At 25.5% G+C, this 20,288-nt stretch overlaps 1 protein-coding gene across 3 annotated transcripts in view; it reads left to right on the top strand.

The window, feature by feature from the left end:
* LOC122855882 (nephrin-like) overlaps positions 1–17,651 on the top strand; it is a 133,381-nt gene extending 115,730 nt beyond the window's left edge. For 2 of the 3 annotated variants that reach the window (XM_044157554.1, XM_044157552.1), the window contains 9 exons: positions 1,286–1,440; positions 4,341–4,485; positions 8,185–8,315; positions 8,653–8,812; positions 11,012–11,308; positions 11,573–11,872; positions 12,902–13,162; positions 13,433–13,599; positions 13,851–17,651. In XM_044157554.1, the coding sequence (XP_044013489.1) occupies positions 1,286–1,440; positions 4,341–4,485; positions 8,185–8,315; positions 8,653–8,812; positions 11,012–11,308; positions 11,573–11,872; positions 12,902–13,162; positions 13,433–13,599; positions 13,851–14,240 (2,006 nt within the window). In that variant the 3' untranslated portion in view covers positions 14,241–17,651. The remainder of the gene's footprint in view (positions 1–1,285; positions 1,441–4,340; positions 4,486–8,184; positions 8,316–8,652; positions 8,813–11,011; positions 11,309–11,572; positions 11,873–12,901; positions 13,163–13,432; positions 13,600–13,850) is intronic. The other variant, XM_044157553.1, reaches the window with a different exon arrangement.
* The last annotated feature ends 2,637 nt before the right edge of the window (positions 17,652–20,288 follow it).

Raw genomic sequence — 20,288 nt, 5'->3', positions numbered from 1 at the left:
TTAAAACATATTTCAATTGGGTCTACTTGTTCCATTGTTCAAACCTTTCTCATTATCCATTACTATTTTTTTTTTCATTTTATATTTTTTTATCTCGTAATTTTCTTCGCTCGTTTTCACCGACATCATTAATTTTATATTCCATTCGTTATGGTGGTATATATTTTTTTTTTTAAACTTTGATTAAATCCAAGTTTATAATTATAACTTTGTGTAATTTGAATAAAAAATTTACAATTTTATGAATGTTTACATGCGCTGGTAGCCATGAAGAATCAAAGATAATAAAAAATAAAAAATGACAGACACAAGCAGACGTATAAAAAATCGAAAAAGATAAAAAATTGTTGAATTTTTAAGTGTCAATTTTCAATCGAGCATGTGACAGACGCAAAGAAGATAATCCAAAGGAAAATGAGGCAAAAAAAAAAAATAATATACATATGAAAAGACGAGCCAAACGATGAAGAATAGAAATGAAAAAAAAAAAAAAATTTCGAGCATTAAAGTCAAAAGTTCCAGTGAGTTTTGTTAAACTTTAATTTCCAGCTCACGGCTGAATTGTCTGATGGAAAAAAGAAAGAGAAAAACACCCCATCGTATCTCAATCATTCGGTTTTTCTGGCTTATATTTTATATTTTTTATTTTTATCTGTATAATCTGTATATATATTCAAACACCCGAGGCAATTTCCAATCGTTCTCATAAAAAAAACAAAATGTCAAGACAAGAGTATGACTTTGCAATGACAAATATACCTTTTGCACATATTATTATAGCTAGGCAGATGACGCCCCAGGCAAATGTCACTCAACACCACTGTGCAATCTTTGAGAAACATAAAAAAAAAAAAAAAAAAATAGAGTGCACCGAAACAGCTAGGCTTATTAGCATACTCGACAGTCTTGACACAATCACAATGATAATTTAAGAACACAAAGAAAAATAAAGAAAATTTATAATGACAAGTTAAATGAACAAGAAAGAAAATCATTGTACACCTTGTCAAAGAACACAAAGAAAAAACTAAATAAACAAAAAATTCTTTTATTATTAATTCAACGTATTTACAATTTTGTAATGTAATATTCTTTTTGTAAAAAACACTGTGTAATTTAATTCATCAGTCAATATAATTTATTAAAAAAATTTTAAACATTTTACAATTTAATTTTTTTACATATTTTACATTTATTTTTACAATTTTTTTTTTTATAAAATAAATTCAGCTATGGAGTATTATTAAATTTTATTGATTTAATTTTTTTTTATTTATTTTTACAGTGCGACCTATGAGCGTGTCAATTTTGAGCAGTGCAGATGCTCCCCTGAGTGCTGACCGAAAATATGATATTAATTGTATGACTGTTGGATCAAGGCCCCCAGCACAAATATCCTGGTACATGGATGGAAAAATGTTAAAAAATTTTACCCAAAAGGTTTGAATAAAATATTTGCAAAAATACTATTTTTTTTTTTTTTTAATACTATGGAATTATCATTACAAAAGAAAAAAAAATCTATTGATAAAATAAAAGCCTTGGGTATGAAAAAAGATAAAATAAAATCAGTAAAAATTTATGCTGGGTTAATTTTATGTTAACTGTTGGTATTATTGTAACATTGGGTGTTACCTTCATCGAATATTCGCCGGCACGTAATTTTTTTGGTTTTTTTTATTTTGCTTGGTTCGAAGCAGGGGGGCTAAATTAGGGTTAAATGAGTTGCCTCAGGTGGAATATAGGTGTCGACGGGTAAAGCGAAAAATAAAATACAAGAAGGAAAAAAAAATATATACAGAGGCAAGATAAAAAAAAAGGAAAAGAGGTGATAAAGAGGAAGAGGAAGCAGGTTTATAAGAAAAATAAAAAATTAGAAAAAATGGTGAGAGGATTCTTCAACCGATCGCCGATCAAAATCACTGGCATTAAAGCTGTATCGGTATTTGCATCATTGCTATTAACGTCCAGTTTTAACACGCTATTCTGCAATTATGGTATAACCAATACCTTCGTGATTTTATTTCAACTTATAAATAATATATTTATTTATTTACATATATCAAATATCAGCTAATATTTTATTAATCAATTGTTTATTTTTAATATAAAAAAATGAAAAAAACACAAATATATTTATAATTTTCATTTGTTAAATAAAAGAAAATGTGAAAATTTAATTTTTTAAATTAACAATTTAAACAAGTGTTAATGAAAAATTAAAAATACAATTTTTAAAAATTTAATTTAGAAAAATTAACACTTATTTATTGAGTATAAATAAATTTTTAAAATAAATTTATTTTATATTTTTAAATTTAAATATAAATAAAATTAATTATCGATAAAATTCAGTAAATTTGTATAAAGATAAATACAGTTTAAAATTTGAGTTTGCATTTCAAGTGAATATTGAATTTTAGATATCCAAATGAGAAAGCAGATATTAGCAGTTGACCACATTGATAGGGTGTATATATTTGAACCAATATAGATAGGCTATGCATATAGTTTTGTATTGTATATATATTGGTGGATTATCCCAAGAGACCTTATACTACTAGATGTCACAAACGATATAGTTGAAGGTTTATATTGTATAGGTTTAAACTAACTCTGGACTATTGGACGTATATACGTTTCCGCGGAAACAAGCAAATTACCACTGTGTTTCCTCTTACTGGATCAATGATAAATACAATTTCACATATGCCCATATATTTATGATAAGATCGATGTGTACTTTGTACATAACAACATGCATCGTTTGTTATTATCCTCATGTACAATATGACACATTATTTCCTACAGCAATATTTTAATTTTTTTTGCAAATTATAAAAATAAATTTCATCGGAATTACTAATTAATTGACAGGTTCATTTATTATTTTGTTGATTTTTTTTTCAACACAAAAAATAGCTAAATTTTAATAAATAATTTAACCTATTTTTTATTTTAAACGTGACAATTATTCGGAGAATTTTTTTGAACTTTTATATCCTCGAATTAATTAAATAGATTTGGAAGTTTTTTTTTTATTTTTAAATATAGAAAATAATATTAATTAATTGATTTAATTTTTTTTTAATTTATTCACATTTTAAATGACGAGGTTAATAATTCAAATAATTAAAATTTTAAATATAAATTCATTAGGTAATTTTCATGTGACAATAGGTATTTTTACTAATTTATTATTAAAACTTTTTCAAATTAAAAATTAAAGTTTGTGTAAAATATTGAAAAAAAAAAAAAATTTAATTAATAAAAACTGAAACATAAGCCTTTCTGTTAGTGAGTTAACAATGTTAAATTAAATTAATATTAATGAAAAATTTAATAGCATATTGTTTTACGGTTTTTTCAATTATTATTAATTTTTTTTCAATTTTTTTTTTTATTGTTTACTAGCTGTTTTGTATAGTGTTTTTTTGTTTTTTTTTTTTGGTTATTGATATTGTTAATAACAAGTAAATTTAATTATGAAAATAAAAAAAATATAATAATGATAAAATCATGTATCGGTGCGTCAAGTTTTTTTGTTGTTGAGAGTGGGAGGCTTTTGTGAGTGGTTTGGCTTATTTAAATATCAGGAAATTAAATATCGAATATTTTGATGGAGAGTGCGGTGATGCACGATAGAGGCAAGCGTCCAATTTGGCTTGGCTCCAGTCCGCAGGTTTTGAACCACCATCAATTAGTCAGTATTCGATGGTTTTGCCGCGACAAAATTAGACCCTGACCAGGCTAAATTTTCGTCAATGGAATTCAATGAATCGCTTCACTTCAACTACTATTAAGCCAATGTTAAAATTTAATCTAATGTGTCGTTTTTAAAACATTTTTTTAAATATTATTTTACAATATATATATATTTTTTTTTTCAGTTAAAAACTAATTTACAATTTAAATATTTTAAAATTAATCCGAAATTCAACAGTAAAATCAATCAAATATTTTTGTCTTGATTTAAAAAATAAATTAAAAAAATCGACTTTAACACTTTTTTTTTTTGAGTATTTTTATTGTGTTATTTTTATTTTACAACTTTTTTTTTTTTATAAATTTAAAAAGCATTAAAAATTCAAAGAAAAAATGAATAAATAAAAAATTGATTTAATATTTTTCAAAAGATAATTTGAGTTAAAAAAAAATAGTTTCTATGGATTTCTTTTTTTTTTTTATTTAGTGTTTTTTTTTTATTTTGTATTATATGATCTTTTGAGATGCTAAGGAGATATAGATCTATGAAGATTAAATTTTTTATAATATATTATTCATAAATTTAGCCATCAGCCGTATAAAATGTATAAATTTAATTTTATCTGTTAATTCAGGTATCTGAAGATGGAAATATGACAACATCAAGCCTGACAATAACACCAAAAAAAGAAGATCACGACAAGATTATTACATGTCGTGCTGAAAATTCAAAAGTCGATGGTGGTGTTGAAGAAGACACATGGAAACTAAATATTTACTGTAAGTTTAAACTTTATCATCATCGTATTATTTTTCCTGAATGGAAAAAATATATTTAAATTGAGTAATTAAAAAATACAGTTTCATGTTCAGTTTTTTTTTTTTCTTACACTCTCTTTTAATCAATTAAATTCATTTATGTAAAGTGTTCTATATTAGGAGTATTTATATAGATGATGAATTAAAAATTTTGATGATTAATATAATAGCAAAATAACACTTGTTCAGAAAATTTAAGAATAACATAATGAAATTTAAATAAATGATGGTGATAGAAATTATATCTTGTCTTCGATGTGGAACAAGCTGTGGTTAAGTGGACAAGGGCGCTGCTCAATAACCGTTATTTCCTCAGGTTCAAACCTGCGTAAAGCATCTTTCATCGTACATCTTTGATTCTGAAAATATGAAACAATGAGTACTTGGCGACTAGGGCAAATACCTCTTGGCATAGAGCAAGTGGGGCACAAACAACCCCCTTGTTCATATGCCAGGTAGTATTTGCTCCAACCGCCTCCTACTTTTTTATAAAAAAAAAAATAATAATATTTTTTTTGGACACATTTTGTATACATTTTGTATACATAATTTGAATTTATTTTTAATATAATTCTGATATGAATTAAAACTTTTAAAAATTTTGACGGCTAATCTAATTTGCAAAATAATACTCGTTTAGAAAATTCGAAAAAAGAATAATAAAGTTTTAAAAAATAATGGTGATAGAAATTCAAGTGATAAGAATATACTCATATTATATTTTGTCTTCGATGTAGAACAAGCTGTGGTTAAGTGGGCGAGGGCACGGCTTTCAAACCAAAGAAGTTGTAGTTCAAACCTTCTTAATATCGCTGGAATTGATTGAATACATTAAATCACTGACGTTTTCCTGATGTGCCTGGTGATTGGAGCAAATACTTTCTAGCATAGAGCAAGTGGGGCACAAACAACCCCCTCGTTCATATGCCAGGTAGTATTTGCCCCAATCGCCGGCTCCTTCTTTATTAAAAAAAAAAATATTATAATATTTTTTTTGTATACATTTCCATTATTATTTTTAATATGATAAATATATTTTTTTACCACTTGGATTTGTATTAGCTATAATTTTTTCTTATTAAATTTTCAATTTATAAATGTGTATGTAACCCTCGAATAAATTTTACCCCGGCTCTTCACATTTAACGTAAATAAAGTGATATTGAAACATGACTATCAGCTACAGAAAAAAAAAAACTTCTATTTATTATTTTTCTTTTTTTTAATATTCGCTATGACAGTGTTTAATTCCTAGTTGAAAAACTGAAAGTTTATATTTTTATTTATTTTCAGAAAATTATTTCAGATATTCTAATATTTTCATTATTAATTTTAAATATTAAATTTAACTATCAATGATAAAAAATAATAAAAATATTTATTATCTATTTTTAAGTTTTTGAAACAATACTTGTTTGGATGATCAAAAAATCGAATAATAAAATTTAAAAAAATAATGATGATAATAATTCAAATGAAGGAAATATATTGAAATTTTATAACTTCTTCAGTGTGGAATGAGCTAGTGGTTGAGTGGGCAAGAGCGCTGCTTTAAGCTTATGTCGAGTCCAGTTCGAACCCCCATTCAGTTTATTTGTGGCGCGTGCTTACAAGTTTCAAGGACTTCCAACTGTTTTTGCGTAGAGGTACCTGGTGATTGGGGCAAACACCTCCTAGCATAGAACAAGTGAGGCACAAAAAACTCTCTCGTTCATATGCCAGGTAGTATTTGCCCCAATCGCCAGCTACTTTATGAAAGAAAAATGATTTATCATTTTTTTTGTATACATTTTGTATACATTTCTATTATAATTTGAATTTATTTCTAATATGATTCTAATATAAAATGAAAGTTTTGAAAATTTTGACGGCTAATTTAACTCGCAAAATAATACTTGTTTAGAAAATTTAAAAATAGAAAAATAAAGTTTGAAAAATAATGGTGATGGAAATTCAAGTGATAAGAATATATTAAAATTATATTTTGTTATCGATGCAGAACGAGCTGTGGTTAAGTGGGCAAGGGTGCTATCTTTTAACGATACAAGGTAGTGTTCAAACCCACCCGCTTCATTATTTGGAAACGTACAGTTATATATACAAAAGTACCAAGTGATTAGTGTAAATACCTCTTGGCATAGAGCAAGTGGGGCACAAACAACCCTCTCGTTCATATGCCAGGTAGTATTTGTCCCAATCACCTGCTACTTCTTTATTAAAAAAATAAATAATAATATTTTTTTTGTATACATTTCCATTATAATTTAAATCTATTTTTAAAATGATTCTAATATGAAATAAAAGTTTCAAAAATTTTGACGGCTAATCTAACTTGCAAAATAAGCATTGTTTAGAAAATTTAAAAATGAAAAAATAAAATTTAAAAAAATAATGGTGACAGAAATTCAAGTGATAAAAATATAGTCAAATTATATTTTGTCTTCGATGTAGAACGAGCTGTGGTTAAGTGGACAAGGCCGCTGCTTAATATAAGTTTACGTAGCCAGTTCAAATCCACCCGATGCGTTCTACATTTCCATCATTATCATTATCTATAAAAGTACCTGGCGATTGAGGCAAATACCTCCTAGCGTAGATCAAGTGGGTCACAAACAACCCGCTCGTTCATATGCCAGGTAGAATTTGCCCTAATCGCCGGCTAAGAAAATAATATTTTTTTTGTACGCATTTTGTATACATTTTCATTATAATTTAAATTTATTTTTACTATGATAAATATATACATTTTTACCACTTGGATTTGTATCAACTATTATTTTTTCTTATCAATTTTTTTTTTTTTCAAATTTTCAATTTATAAATGTGTATGTAACTCTCAGATAAATTTTACCCCTGCTCTTTATTTAACGTGAATAAAGTGATATTGAAACATGACTATCAGCTACAATAAAAAAAAAAAAATTTCTATTCATTATTTTTCTTTTTTTTTTTTTTCTATTTCATCCATGTTATTTTTTTTCCATTTTTTTTCTGAGTGTGTTTGTGTGTACGTTTATGTTGGTATTTAAACGGGTTGAAATTCAGCTCGACAACAACGTCGACGACTACGACGAATGTCCCATCGATAGAGATTACGCAAGCAAAAAACGGGGAATGTAATCGAAATAACGAGATGTCAACGTTGGAAAATGGAATGTACCCGGAGATCTGGATTTATTCGGTTGAATCCTCGACAGCAGGAAACTCCAGTGAGAGAGAAAAAAATAATAACAGCACATAAAACAGACTAGTCAAAAAAATATTTAAAATGAAATTTCGGCAACATGTCTATCAAAATAACAAAAAAAAAGGAGAGACGAAACCACAAGAAAAAAAATAATATAAACATATAAAGAAAAAAAAATGGACATATTTTTTTATAACGTATATATATTTCAAATGTGATATGCAAACTTATGGACTGGTTTTTTTGTTTCTTGTGGAGAATTTTATATCCTCGAAACATCTGAATTTTCATTTTTATATCCTCACGTATCTCAACTCGCCTGAATTGTACTAAACTTTTCTGACATTTTTATTATTTTATTATTTTTTCATTCAGTTTTTCTCTCACATCTACTTGTCTTATTTATTTTTTATTTTGTAAATATATTTCATAGAAAATATGTGTAGTTATATATTTATTTATTTATTTTACAGTTGTACCAACTATTCGTCTTGAGCTTGGATCCAAGATGAATCCCGATGACATTGAGGAAGGTGATGACGTTTATTTCGAGTGCAAAGTTCGAGCAAATCCAGATGCCTACAAAGTTGTTTGGAAACATAATGTAAGTGCATTAATAATTCCATCAAATAAATTAATAAAAGAAATTATAAATCCAAATTGAAATTTATAATTAAAAATAATTTTAAAAATATAATTTGTAGCTAGATTTGATTAAATAAAAAAATATATATTATTTTTTCTATTTGCAGATTTAAAAATATTATATTAAAATTTCTTTGATCAAATTTAATCACGATTTATATATGAAATTAATATTTTTAAAATTAAAATTCAATTTAAATGTAATTAAAATTTTTCATTTCAATTTGTCGTTTGTAAAATAATAAATCAAATTATGGATTTTTTAATAAATCAACATGTTTTAAAATTAATTTTAGGGTGCAGTGATACATAATAATGCTAAAAAGGGTGTCATTGTACAACAATATAGTCTTGCCCTTCGAAAAGTTGATCGCTTTCAATCAGGCAACTACATGTGTGTCGCATCAAATGTCGAGGGTGATGGTTACAGTGATACAGTCAATCTAAAAATAATGTGTAAGTCAATCTAATATGTTTTTTTTTTATATTTACAAACAAATTCAATTACCTTTTATTTTTTTTTATTTTTTCCTTCTATATTGTCATTTTAAAATCAATAAGAATTTACAACACACGAGACAATACAAATGGCTGTGACAACAAAACATGTATCTTGTCAAATTTAAAATAAAAGGGTGTGTCAAAGTATCAAAGAACAAATGAAAAACTCAATATTTAATAATAAAAAATAAGGGATTCAAAAAAAAAATACTAAAATAAATTTATTTGCATGAGTTATACAGGATTGAATAAACAAAAAAAAAAATAACAAACTTTTCAAAACTATTGACAAATTATTTAAAAAAAAAAAAGTTTGCTTTAAAAATTCCAACAACAAAAAACTAATTTACAAATAATTCTCATTTATCAAGCAAAAAATAAAACAATGACAATGTTAAAAAACTTTTGTAATATTTAATAATAATTATTACTATTTTTTTTTTTTTTTTGCAAATTTAAAACACTGTCATTTAAATTATTTCAATCAGAGCTATTTTCATAGCATTGAAATATACTTTTAATAAATATTTTTTAATATGAAAAAAACAAAACAAAAAAACCACTTTGTTTCAGAACAATATGTACTTATTCATATATTTTTTGTTTATAAATTTTTTATTTGTTTGACAACTTTCATATATGGAAATCCTTTGTTTTTGCCATTAGCTCATCTAGCCCCTGGGTAAAATGGAACTTTCAACAAATTCATACTGTTTCATACTAGTATAAACGCACATATATTATACTAAAATATATATGCCTTGATAATACACATATACATGGTCACATTTACGCCTTTTAATAATAAGCAAGAGAACTGATAGCTAAATGCATATATCAGTTGTATGCTTGATGAGCAAAACCAGTCCTTTGTTGTCATGCTGAACGATAAGCTGCGTGTGACCTTCATGTCTATGTATTTATGCTTTGGGAGTATTAATTAGTATATAACGATAGGATGAAAGTTAAATACATTGTCATGGGCATCGATGATGATCAGTCAGGTAGCAGACTGATCATGCTGCTTGTCTTCCGATCTGGTACTCGCTCACTGTCCCACCGCATTTCTCTCATCAATATTACCACATTTAATACCATATTCTTCACTTTATGTATATATATAGATTGGTGAATATATTATGTGGATGTATAACATCATGGCCAATATTCAAATGCATTTAATGTAAATTAGTTTTAACACTGAGAGTTTGTAGGTTATATTATATATCACATGAATTTATTATACGTAAATTGTTATTCAATATTATTAGATATTTTTTTTTTTTAATTTTATAGGTTGTCATATCGGTATTATCGTCATTGAATATTTAATTTATTAATTTTTTTTTTTTTCTATTTTTAATTAAGGGGGTATTTTAAATTAAGCTTGATTATATTTTTCATAGAATTTATTTGTTATATTAATTATTGTTGAGTTAGACAGAAAATACGAGTTGTTTGTTAAATTAAAAATTAGAATTAGGTAGAAATGATAAACTTGGAAGAATTCAGGGTAATTGAATTGATAATTTTTATTCAGTATGTATCCAGTCACCTTATGGTCAAGTAGGCAAGAGCTCTGCCTACGATGCTTGAGGTCTCAAGTTCAAATCACCACCTTATCTTTTGGTATCTAAACTATAAGATAGTTCATAGATTAGCTGAATACAATAGGAATATCATATCTGAAGTATTCATCATATACCGTCAACGAAGTTGCATATTCATTGCGATCGTAGATTTAGCGATTGGGTCAAATCCTCTTGACATAAAATGAGCGAGGCACAAACATCCTCACTCTTTCTATGTCGGGAAGTATTTGACCCAAACACTAAATACTATTTTTTTTTTATAAAAAATAACAAAAATATCCTTCAAATAATGAAAACCGTTGGATATTAAAATAAATAAATATATTTAAAAACAACTTATATATATTTATTTATAACTGGTAGCACCTTTCACTAAAAAACCATTAACCACATTTAATAATAAATTATATTATTTTGTTCGTTATAAATTTTACTGAGAAACGTGATCCATAAAATAATTATCCTCATTAAATTATCAAAAAAAAATCATTAAAAAAAAAAACAGTTTATTTTAAGGAGTAAAAAATATTTTATATAATTAAATATGATTTTTAAATTTCAGATAAACCAATATGCATACCAGAACAAAAACGTATTTATGGTGTTGCTCGATTAGAAGATGCAAGTGTTATTTGTCGTGTTGAAGCATATCCACCACCAAATAATTTTCGATGGGCATTTAATCATACTGGAACATTGACAGATGTACCACAATCAAAATTTAAAAATTCAACACATACACAAAGTATTCTAACATATAAACCAGTTACTGAAATGGACTATGGTAGTGTATTATGTTGGGCAAGTAATACCGCTGGACAACAAATGAATGCCTGCATATTTCACATTATACCAGCAGGTAGTTTTTTTTTAATTTTATTTTTCATTTAATTTCAAAGTTTTTTATTTATTTTATCCAATGAAAAATTTGTTTGTTTATTAAAAACAAAAAAAAAAATGTTTATTTTTCATTTCACATTTTATATCCATATCCATAAATTCTTGTTTGTGGTTTCGTTTTTTTTTTTTATCCAAAATTTTTAACTTTAAATAAAAATTTTTACTTTATTGGATTATTTGAGTTATTTTTTATTTATTTAATACATTTTTTTTGACTTTTTAGGTAAACCTGAAGCACCATACAATTGTACATTGATAAATCAAACAACAGAATCATTGTCAGTTGAATGTACGGCTGGTTTTGATGGTGGACAACCACAAAATTTTTATTTAGAAGTATTTGATCAACATACTGGTTTGTTACAAGCAAATGTAACATCACATGATCATGCATCTTTTACTGTACAAGGACTTGAGCCTGGTAAGGTGCTCACTATGAAATTATATGCTTACAATTCAAAAGGTCGAAGTGAATCAACTAAACTTGAGGGTTTTACTCTTAAAGTTGCTGAGAAACAAACTGGTAAGCTTCTCAACAGTTTTAATCCATTTCAAGTATATATACTTATCAACTTTATATATATACTATATTTGCTAAAACCATTTAATCAATAATTGACCTTAATGCTCGTAAATTTACGTCTTTATATCAAGTACCTGTTTCATCTATAATAAACTCTCTATTTAATTTATATTTCATCAAATAACGTCGATAATTTACTAAAATATTTAAATTTATATTTGCAAATTTATTTAATCGCTATAAAAATTGTAAATACATTTTTTTTTTCATTAAAAATATGCTTTTTGTGTTGAGATATAACCAAATAAATCTATATGAAAAAATTTAATTTACATTTTAAATTTGCATGTGAAAAAAATAAAATATATTCTTTTTGGAAAATTAATTTGCAAACTAACAAATATAATAAAATTAAAATTTAAAGAAATAAAAAAATTATTTTTTCTGCAAAGTGCATTATAAAATAGCCCTGGATAATGATGATAATATTGTCGAGTTTTTTTTTTTACTTTTTTGCTCATTTAAAGATCAACTAAAAATATATAGTAAAAAAAATAAAAAAGTAGTATATAAATAAATAAATATAAAAGTTAGTAAGAGAGTGGGTAAAAGGGGGCTTTCTTGGGTAAAGGACTCCATCTATTACTATGGCATCTTTGCACGCTTTTCGTATAAAACGATTAATAATTAATCTGCACTCAAGCTCATGACGGCAAGAAAGCTTTAAAGTACCAACTATATGTACCGGGTACAACAACCTTCAAGTAAAAATATATATAAAACTTTAAAAAATGTAAAATTAATATGAAACATATTTAAGCAACACAAAAGAGCAACCCTTGTTAATAAAAAAAAAAATTTATTCATTTTTTTTTTTTTCAACTTATTTTACGTGTCAACGAACATTTATTAAATTGTGCATTTAAAAAGAAGCTATTTATAATAAAAATATAATTGTAAAATCATTCATAATATTATGATAAATATTTTTAAATTATTTTCTTTTTTTTTTTTTATTTTTTATGAAAGGCATTTACACGAGAGCTGTACGCGTTTTCTTTCCAGGCAGTCCCGTGCCATTTGAAATAACGCCATTACTTGGTGTTTTAATTGGCGTGGTTGCTGCACTTTTTCTCATCACAATAATAATACTTGGAGCACTTAAAATACGAAGTGACAGAAGAACACATAGACCAGGTGATTTACCATTAAAAAAATCAACAGCACCAAGCTCTGAAGAACTATACGATGCTGATGACAGAAATCCAGATGTCGTGCCAACGAATAAAGGTATATACATAAATTTAAACATTTAAAACTCATTATAAAAATAATAAAAAAAATGTATTACTATTTTTTTTACTTGATACATTAAATGTCGAATAGATATTTCTTCAAATTACATCCAAAAAAAATAAACATTTGCATTTTATTTTTTGAGCAAATTACATTTTCATTTGATCAAAGAAAATATATTGAAAATAATTACTGTATTTATTTTTCGGTTTTAAAGTTGATTGTGTATTTGTATTTGTGTATGACAAAATATATTTTTAAAAGATTCAGATTATCAATTAACGGGGTCAACAGCTGGCACACCACTTGCTGCCCAAGCAACACCTGACAATGTATCAGCAACGTCTTTGACCAACCAGCAACAGTCTAATCATCTCCAGGGACTTGCTAACTACACGCACAATGACTACACCAATTATCCAACACTTCCAGTTAGTATTTAATATATAATTTACAAATTTACTTGTTTTATTTTATTTATTTCATAATATTTAATACAAAAGAAAAAAATTAAATTAAAAAAAAAAAAAAACATTTGTGGCTTTGATCAACATAAAGATTGCACAACCTGTACTTTGTTTGCTAAATATATTTTTTTTATTTTTTCTATATAATCAGTTAATCTTTTAGACTAATTTTTAAATAATTTATTTAAAAAAAAAAATAAAAATAATTGTTACAGTTAACTGGTGAAGTAACATATGCTGAGTTGTGCCTCGCTCGACCAACGACATTGTCAACAACAGTGGATACAAAATTAGGATGTTTAGGTGGTATTGGAAATTTTTCAAATACAGGAAATGTTGGTAATGTTGGTAGTGGTGTTGGTAGTGGTAATGGTAATGGTGGTGGTATTATTGTTGGTGGTAAATCATATATTAAAGAAGCAACTGTATATGCATGTATTGATCATAATGCAAGACCACCTAAAATTGATCAAATATGTCAACCAATAAAAGGTAATAATACACTTATTCATGATGTTGGAATATCAACAAATAAACAACATCATCAACGTGAAGTTGTTACTGTACGTACACCACTTATTTCAACACAAGAAAGTTGTGTATAGGAGCGGGACACCGACGCACTTGACATCAATGAATATTATGTCTAAATAATTGTTGCGTCGATTGGATGTTATTAGGAACCAATTAAGCCTAATTTTAAAAAAAAAATTTTATATACATAAATAATAATTATAATAATAAATATAATTTATTATATTAATTTTTATCTTATAGAAATAATATTACGTAAATTACGATGAAAAATAAAACATCGAAATATTATTAATTTTAATGAGAAATATTTTACTTTTTTTTTTAAATTTTTATTATCAATGAAAAAATTATTCTTCCATGAAAAATAATAATTAATAATTCCAAAGACTTTGGAGTATTTTGCTTCAAGTAAAAAATATTTATTTTATTTATTTATTATGATACAGTCAACGTGACAAGATGAGACTGCTAACAGCTTATAAAAAAAATCATTTTTTTTTTTTAAATGTGTTTATTGTTTATTAATTAAACAAACACAGATAATAAAAAAAATAAATAAATAAATTTTAAATGTAAATAGTAAGACTGCTTTTTTTCAGTTGGTGACAACTATATCTGATTCAACGAATTTTAAACTTTATTCACGCGACCGGTTCGCGTGTTTATGTGTACAGATTTCTTATTGGTTTTTTTTTTTTTATTTTTCTTTGTCATTTATTATTGCTGAAATAATTATTTTTCGTCGTTTAATTATTTTTATTTTTCGTTCTCTTTGTGTAAATATAGAATGATTGTGAATTTGGGAGGTTCATTGCTCGATAAATGAGCCTAATGTTCGGTTCAAATGACGGGTAAACGATCAAGAAAATAAAAATTTAAAATAAAAAAAAAACAACAGAAAGAATAATAATAAATATTCGAAAATTATTATGAAACTTCCAGGTGGATAATTTATCAACATGAAAGTCTCAATTGACTATTCATAAATTGAGTGTACACCAGGAAGATATCTAATAATCATAATGATAAGTAATAAATAATATTAATAATAATAATAAATATAATAAAAAATAAAAATACTTTGAACTCGTTTGTTATTGAGTGCTGCATATAAACGAGAACCACTGTACAGTCATATTATTTTTTCAAACAAAATAAAAAAAGATAAAAAAAAAATTTTAAAACTAATAATCAATAAATGGAAATATCATGTTTATAAAAAATTCATAAATTCAATAAATATAAAAAAAATACATTTCAAGACAAAAATAAAAATAAAGCTCTCATTCTAATTGAAGAATAAATTGCGGACAAAAAAATGAGAAAATTAAAAGAAATTAAAATTTAAAAAATTTAAAAAAAAAGAAAAAAAATTATGTGTATAAATGAAAACTTATGAATGTTATGAAAATTAATTTGAAAATACCAAAAAAAAAAAAAGAAAATAAAATTTTTAATTATAAAAAAAAAAAAACTATTATTGTAAGATTTTAAATTTTTAAATATAAAAAAATGAAGAATAAAAAAAAAAAAATTGGAACGATAGGATAAAATCATTGGTGAGTGAATGACAATGTGTGTAACAATATGAATGTACTTGTGTACATGTATGTGTGTGTGTGATATGACTTTTTGATTGCAACAAGAATGACTGAAATAATCCACGTCCGCCGTGTGGATTGAACCGCAATACCCAAGAGGTCGCGACCGACAACAATGATAATAAAAATAAACCAGGAGCCATAACAATTGTTTTTTTTTTTTATATTTTCATTCCCTTCTGTTTTGACCCGATACTATTTTCTAGCATCTGAGTATCTAGCTTCTCCATTCGTGCGACTTTAACATTCTCTTTTTTACAATTTTAATTTTTTTTTTTTTTCTTTTTATTATTCTTTTGTGAACTTTTCACCCTCCCCCCCTCCCTCATGTGGGATAAACCCCCCTTCAATGTATAGTTTTCAGTACAGTTGTATTAAACTCCATTGGAATGAAAATTAAATTGAAAAAAAAATAAAATAAAATAGAAAGTGTAATCAATAATGAAAGAGGTTAAAATAAAAAAAAAAAAAATGGTGAAAATTCGGGCAATGGGTTTAACTAGAAAGCATCATGCTATATGTAGTCACGCAAGCGTATTCGTGACTTTTATATTTTAAAGTTGTAATACAACATCACCCCATCATCATCATCATTATCATCATCGTCCTTGTGTTATCACAACTGTAAAAGCATGTCCCATAATTTTCACGAATATTTTAGGCACGCGCGTTCGTTAACGATTACAAAATTTGTGGCAAAAATCTATCATATACATGCGTACATAATAAAATTCCTCATATACATACTATTTTAGTGTTCATAGAATATTTCAAACTCGTCCTCACCCAAACCCATCAAATCTGTTCAAACACAATGCCCAAATAACATTCACAGACATAAAAATTTACAAAACATTTTTCATTTTTTTTTTTTTCACAATTAAAATACATATTTAAAAAAAAATAAATATACATAAATAAACATTTTTTTATCCATCAAATTAGTAATACAATTTTCATGTTTAAAAAAATATATAAATAAATAAATTACCTAAAAATATAAACAATTCAAACAGATGTAAAAATTACAAAACTGACTTTTATCTACTCATCACATTATACAGTACATAAAAATATAAATAGTCTGTTATTTATTTCACTGCCACAAACATAAATTGAAGCTTTGAGGCTGATTTATTTTTATTTATACAATATAAAGTTTATATTAAACTTTGTTGATGGTTTTTTTTTTTTAAAGAAAAATATTTTTAAAGTAAATGAAAGAAAAAAAAAAAAAAAACCATAACGATCAGTCGTTTCTTTTCATTAGTTTTATTATATGATACAGTTATATATAATTTACTAAATATTTTTTACGTACTTTTACAAATAAACATTAAGGGTACATGTGTGTGTGTGTGAGAATAAATATATACATGAATAAATGGAGAAGAAAAAAACTTTACAACTTTAAAAAAAAAAAACTTTTATACAACTTTTTATTCAGGTGTGTTGATATGAGTGTATATAACATTTTGTTCAAAACACCTATACATGAAAAAAACGCACATATTATTTTTTGCTTTATTCCCTTTAACCCTCAGCACTCGTGAAAAAATAAAAATATAAACACAAAGTGAATGGGGAAACTTACTACTTTGCTTTACTGGCCCTCTTTCAATGTTATCTCCCTTTGATTTCGAACGAATGGAGAAAATAATAATCATGAATTGATAATATGGCTCCTGATATATGACGTGTGTATATTTAAATGTACGTTGACCATTTAAATATTAATGTTATGAGAAATAAAGAAAATTGAAATTAACAAAAGGAAAAATTAATAGATAGTATGGAAATTTTAAATTAATCATGTTTACAAGTGTATATAACGATTGTATATATTAAATTATAATTGATTGATCTATTTGAAAAGGAATGTGAATTAAATATATATGAAAAAAACAATTTTAAAATTAATAAAAAATAAATGAATATATGTATATATAAACATAATCCGTAAATAAACGTGTTGATATGAAAAAATAAAAATAATTAAATTTATGGTTTTTTTTATTTGTTTAAAGTGTGTTTTTATTGTTGATGTTTTTAGAAAAAAAACATTGGTGATTTTGTTGGTTTATTTTTAGGTGATAAATTTATGTAATTTTAGGAAATTTTTTGAGTTGCATTTGAGGTTATGGGGAGATCAGATTTAAAATAATTAATTTTTTTTTTTTAAACAATAGGACAACGAAAAAAAATTAACAATTTTTGAAGAAACTTCAAGTTGGGATTTTAAGAGAGGTACAAATTTATTCACATTGTTTTAAATTTTAGTTAAAAAATTAAAGGCTAAATGAAGGTTTAGAATTTTTATTAAAAGATCTATTTTAGAGTGTTTAATTTTTAATGATAAAAAATAATAAAAATATTTATTATCTATTTTTAGGATTTTAAAAGAATACTTGTTTGGATAGGTAAAAAATAAAATAATAAAGTTAGAAAAATAATTGTGATAGAAATTCATCTGATAAGGATATATTAAAATTATATTTTGCCTTCGATATCGCGTGAGCTGTGGTTGAGTGGGCAAGAGCGCTGCTGTGGATATCTTGCTTCTCGGGTTCGTATCCCAAAGTTTGCTTGCACTATTTCATTTGACGATGAGTAGAATAGAATATACGAAATTACCTGGCGAGTAGAGCAAATATCTCCTAGCATAAAACAAGTGGGGCACAAATAATCCCCTCGTTCACATGCCAGGTAACATTTGCCCCAATCGCCAGCTACTTTATAAAGAAAAAAAAAATGATATATCATTTTTTTTGTAAGGATTTTGTATACATTTCTATTATAATTTAAAATTATTTCGTATATGATTCTAATATTAATTAAAAGTTTTGAAAATTTTGACGGCTAATCTAACTTGTAAAATAATACTTGTTTAGAAAATTTAAAAATAGAAAAATAAAATTTAAAAAAAATAATGGCGATAAAAATTCAAGTGATAAGAGTACAGTCACATTATATTACGCCTTCGATGTAGAACGAGCTGTGGTTAAGTGGACAAGGGCGCTGCTTTGGGAAGTTCTAAGAATTCAGTTCAAACCCGCCTGATGCAATTCGCAGTTTCTTATTTGTCATTATATACAAAAGTACCTGGCGATTGAGGCAAATACCTCCTAGCATAGATCAAGTGGGGCACAAACAACCCCCTCGTTCATATGCCAGGTAGTATTTGCCCCAATCGCCAGCTACTTTTTAATAAAAAAAAAATAATAATATTTTTTTTGTATACATTTCTATTATAATTAAATTTTTTTTTTTTAATATGATATAAATATATATTTTTACCACTTGGATTTGTATCAACTATTATTTTTTCTTAACAATTTTTTTTTTCTTCAAAATTTTCAATTTATAAATGTGTATGTAACTCTCGAATAAATTTTACCCCTGCTCTTAATTGAACGTAAACAAAGGGATATTGAAACATGACTATCAGCTACGGAAAAAAAAAAAATTTCTATCTATTATTTTTCTATTTTTCCTATTTACAATGACATTCTTAGTTGAAAAAATGAAAGTTTATATTTTTATTTGTTTTCAGACCACTTTAATAATTCGTTCAGTTATCCTAATTCTTTCATCATTTATTTTAAATATTAAATTTAATTATCAATGATAAAAACAATAATAAAAAATAATTTTTTTAAATGTCCTATTTCCCCAGCTTACCCCTATAATTAGACCCTTCTAATTTTACATGATAATAGATAAAAAAAAAAGCCTACAATAAGATAGTAAAAACAAAACAAAAAAAAAAAAAAAAAGGCAACGAGCAGCATTACATAAAAAAAACAAAGGTAAAAAATTAAATTCATTATCTGATTGACTCGGTTGCTTTGACAAGACCGACCTATATTTATTGATGTAATAAAAAATTCATGATATTGGTATTTGGAGGATGATCCTTGTGCCAACTGATCGAGGATAACACAAATTGTCTTTGTACTTGTAATTTATTTTCATTTTTTTATTTATTCATTTATTTTTTTTTTCCACCCAGTGTTATTACAGTGACAGTGGAAGAAAGGTCTACACAATACACATTCATAGGGGTTGGTATATGTATATAAATAAATACATATATATATGGGTAAAGGTATAAAGGAACCAAATGACTACAACCCTCTTGGCTATCATTATCAAACCTGCTTTATATATACAGTGACGTTTGAACTGAGAAATGTACACTCCAAGTCCTGGAAACCACAGTGTTTAATTTGTGACCCAGCTGTTTACACACGCCAACCTTATACCTTCTTCAAGATACAACTACTATCAACCAACCAACTAAACTTTAAGTGCACTCAACCAAGACATGTATATATTTTTATTTATTTTTACACATTTTACTTGAATATATATCACAATGTTAACAAAAATCATAAAAGATTGTTTTACTTTTTTTTTCCATCTCAATTCTCAAAACATTTTATAAATAAACAATTAAAATACTTGAATTTATATATTTATTTTCCATTTGTATTATTTGTTTATGAAATTATT

Source organism: Aphidius gifuensis, linkage group LG4 (assembly GCF_014905175.1).
Source record: "Aphidius gifuensis isolate YNYX2018 linkage group LG4, ASM1490517v1, whole genome shotgun sequence".
Taxonomy (NCBI): domain Eukaryota; kingdom Metazoa; phylum Arthropoda; class Insecta; order Hymenoptera; family Braconidae; genus Aphidius; species Aphidius gifuensis.
Note: the sequence above shows the minus strand (reverse complement) of the source record. Positions and strands in the feature narration are given on the sequence as shown.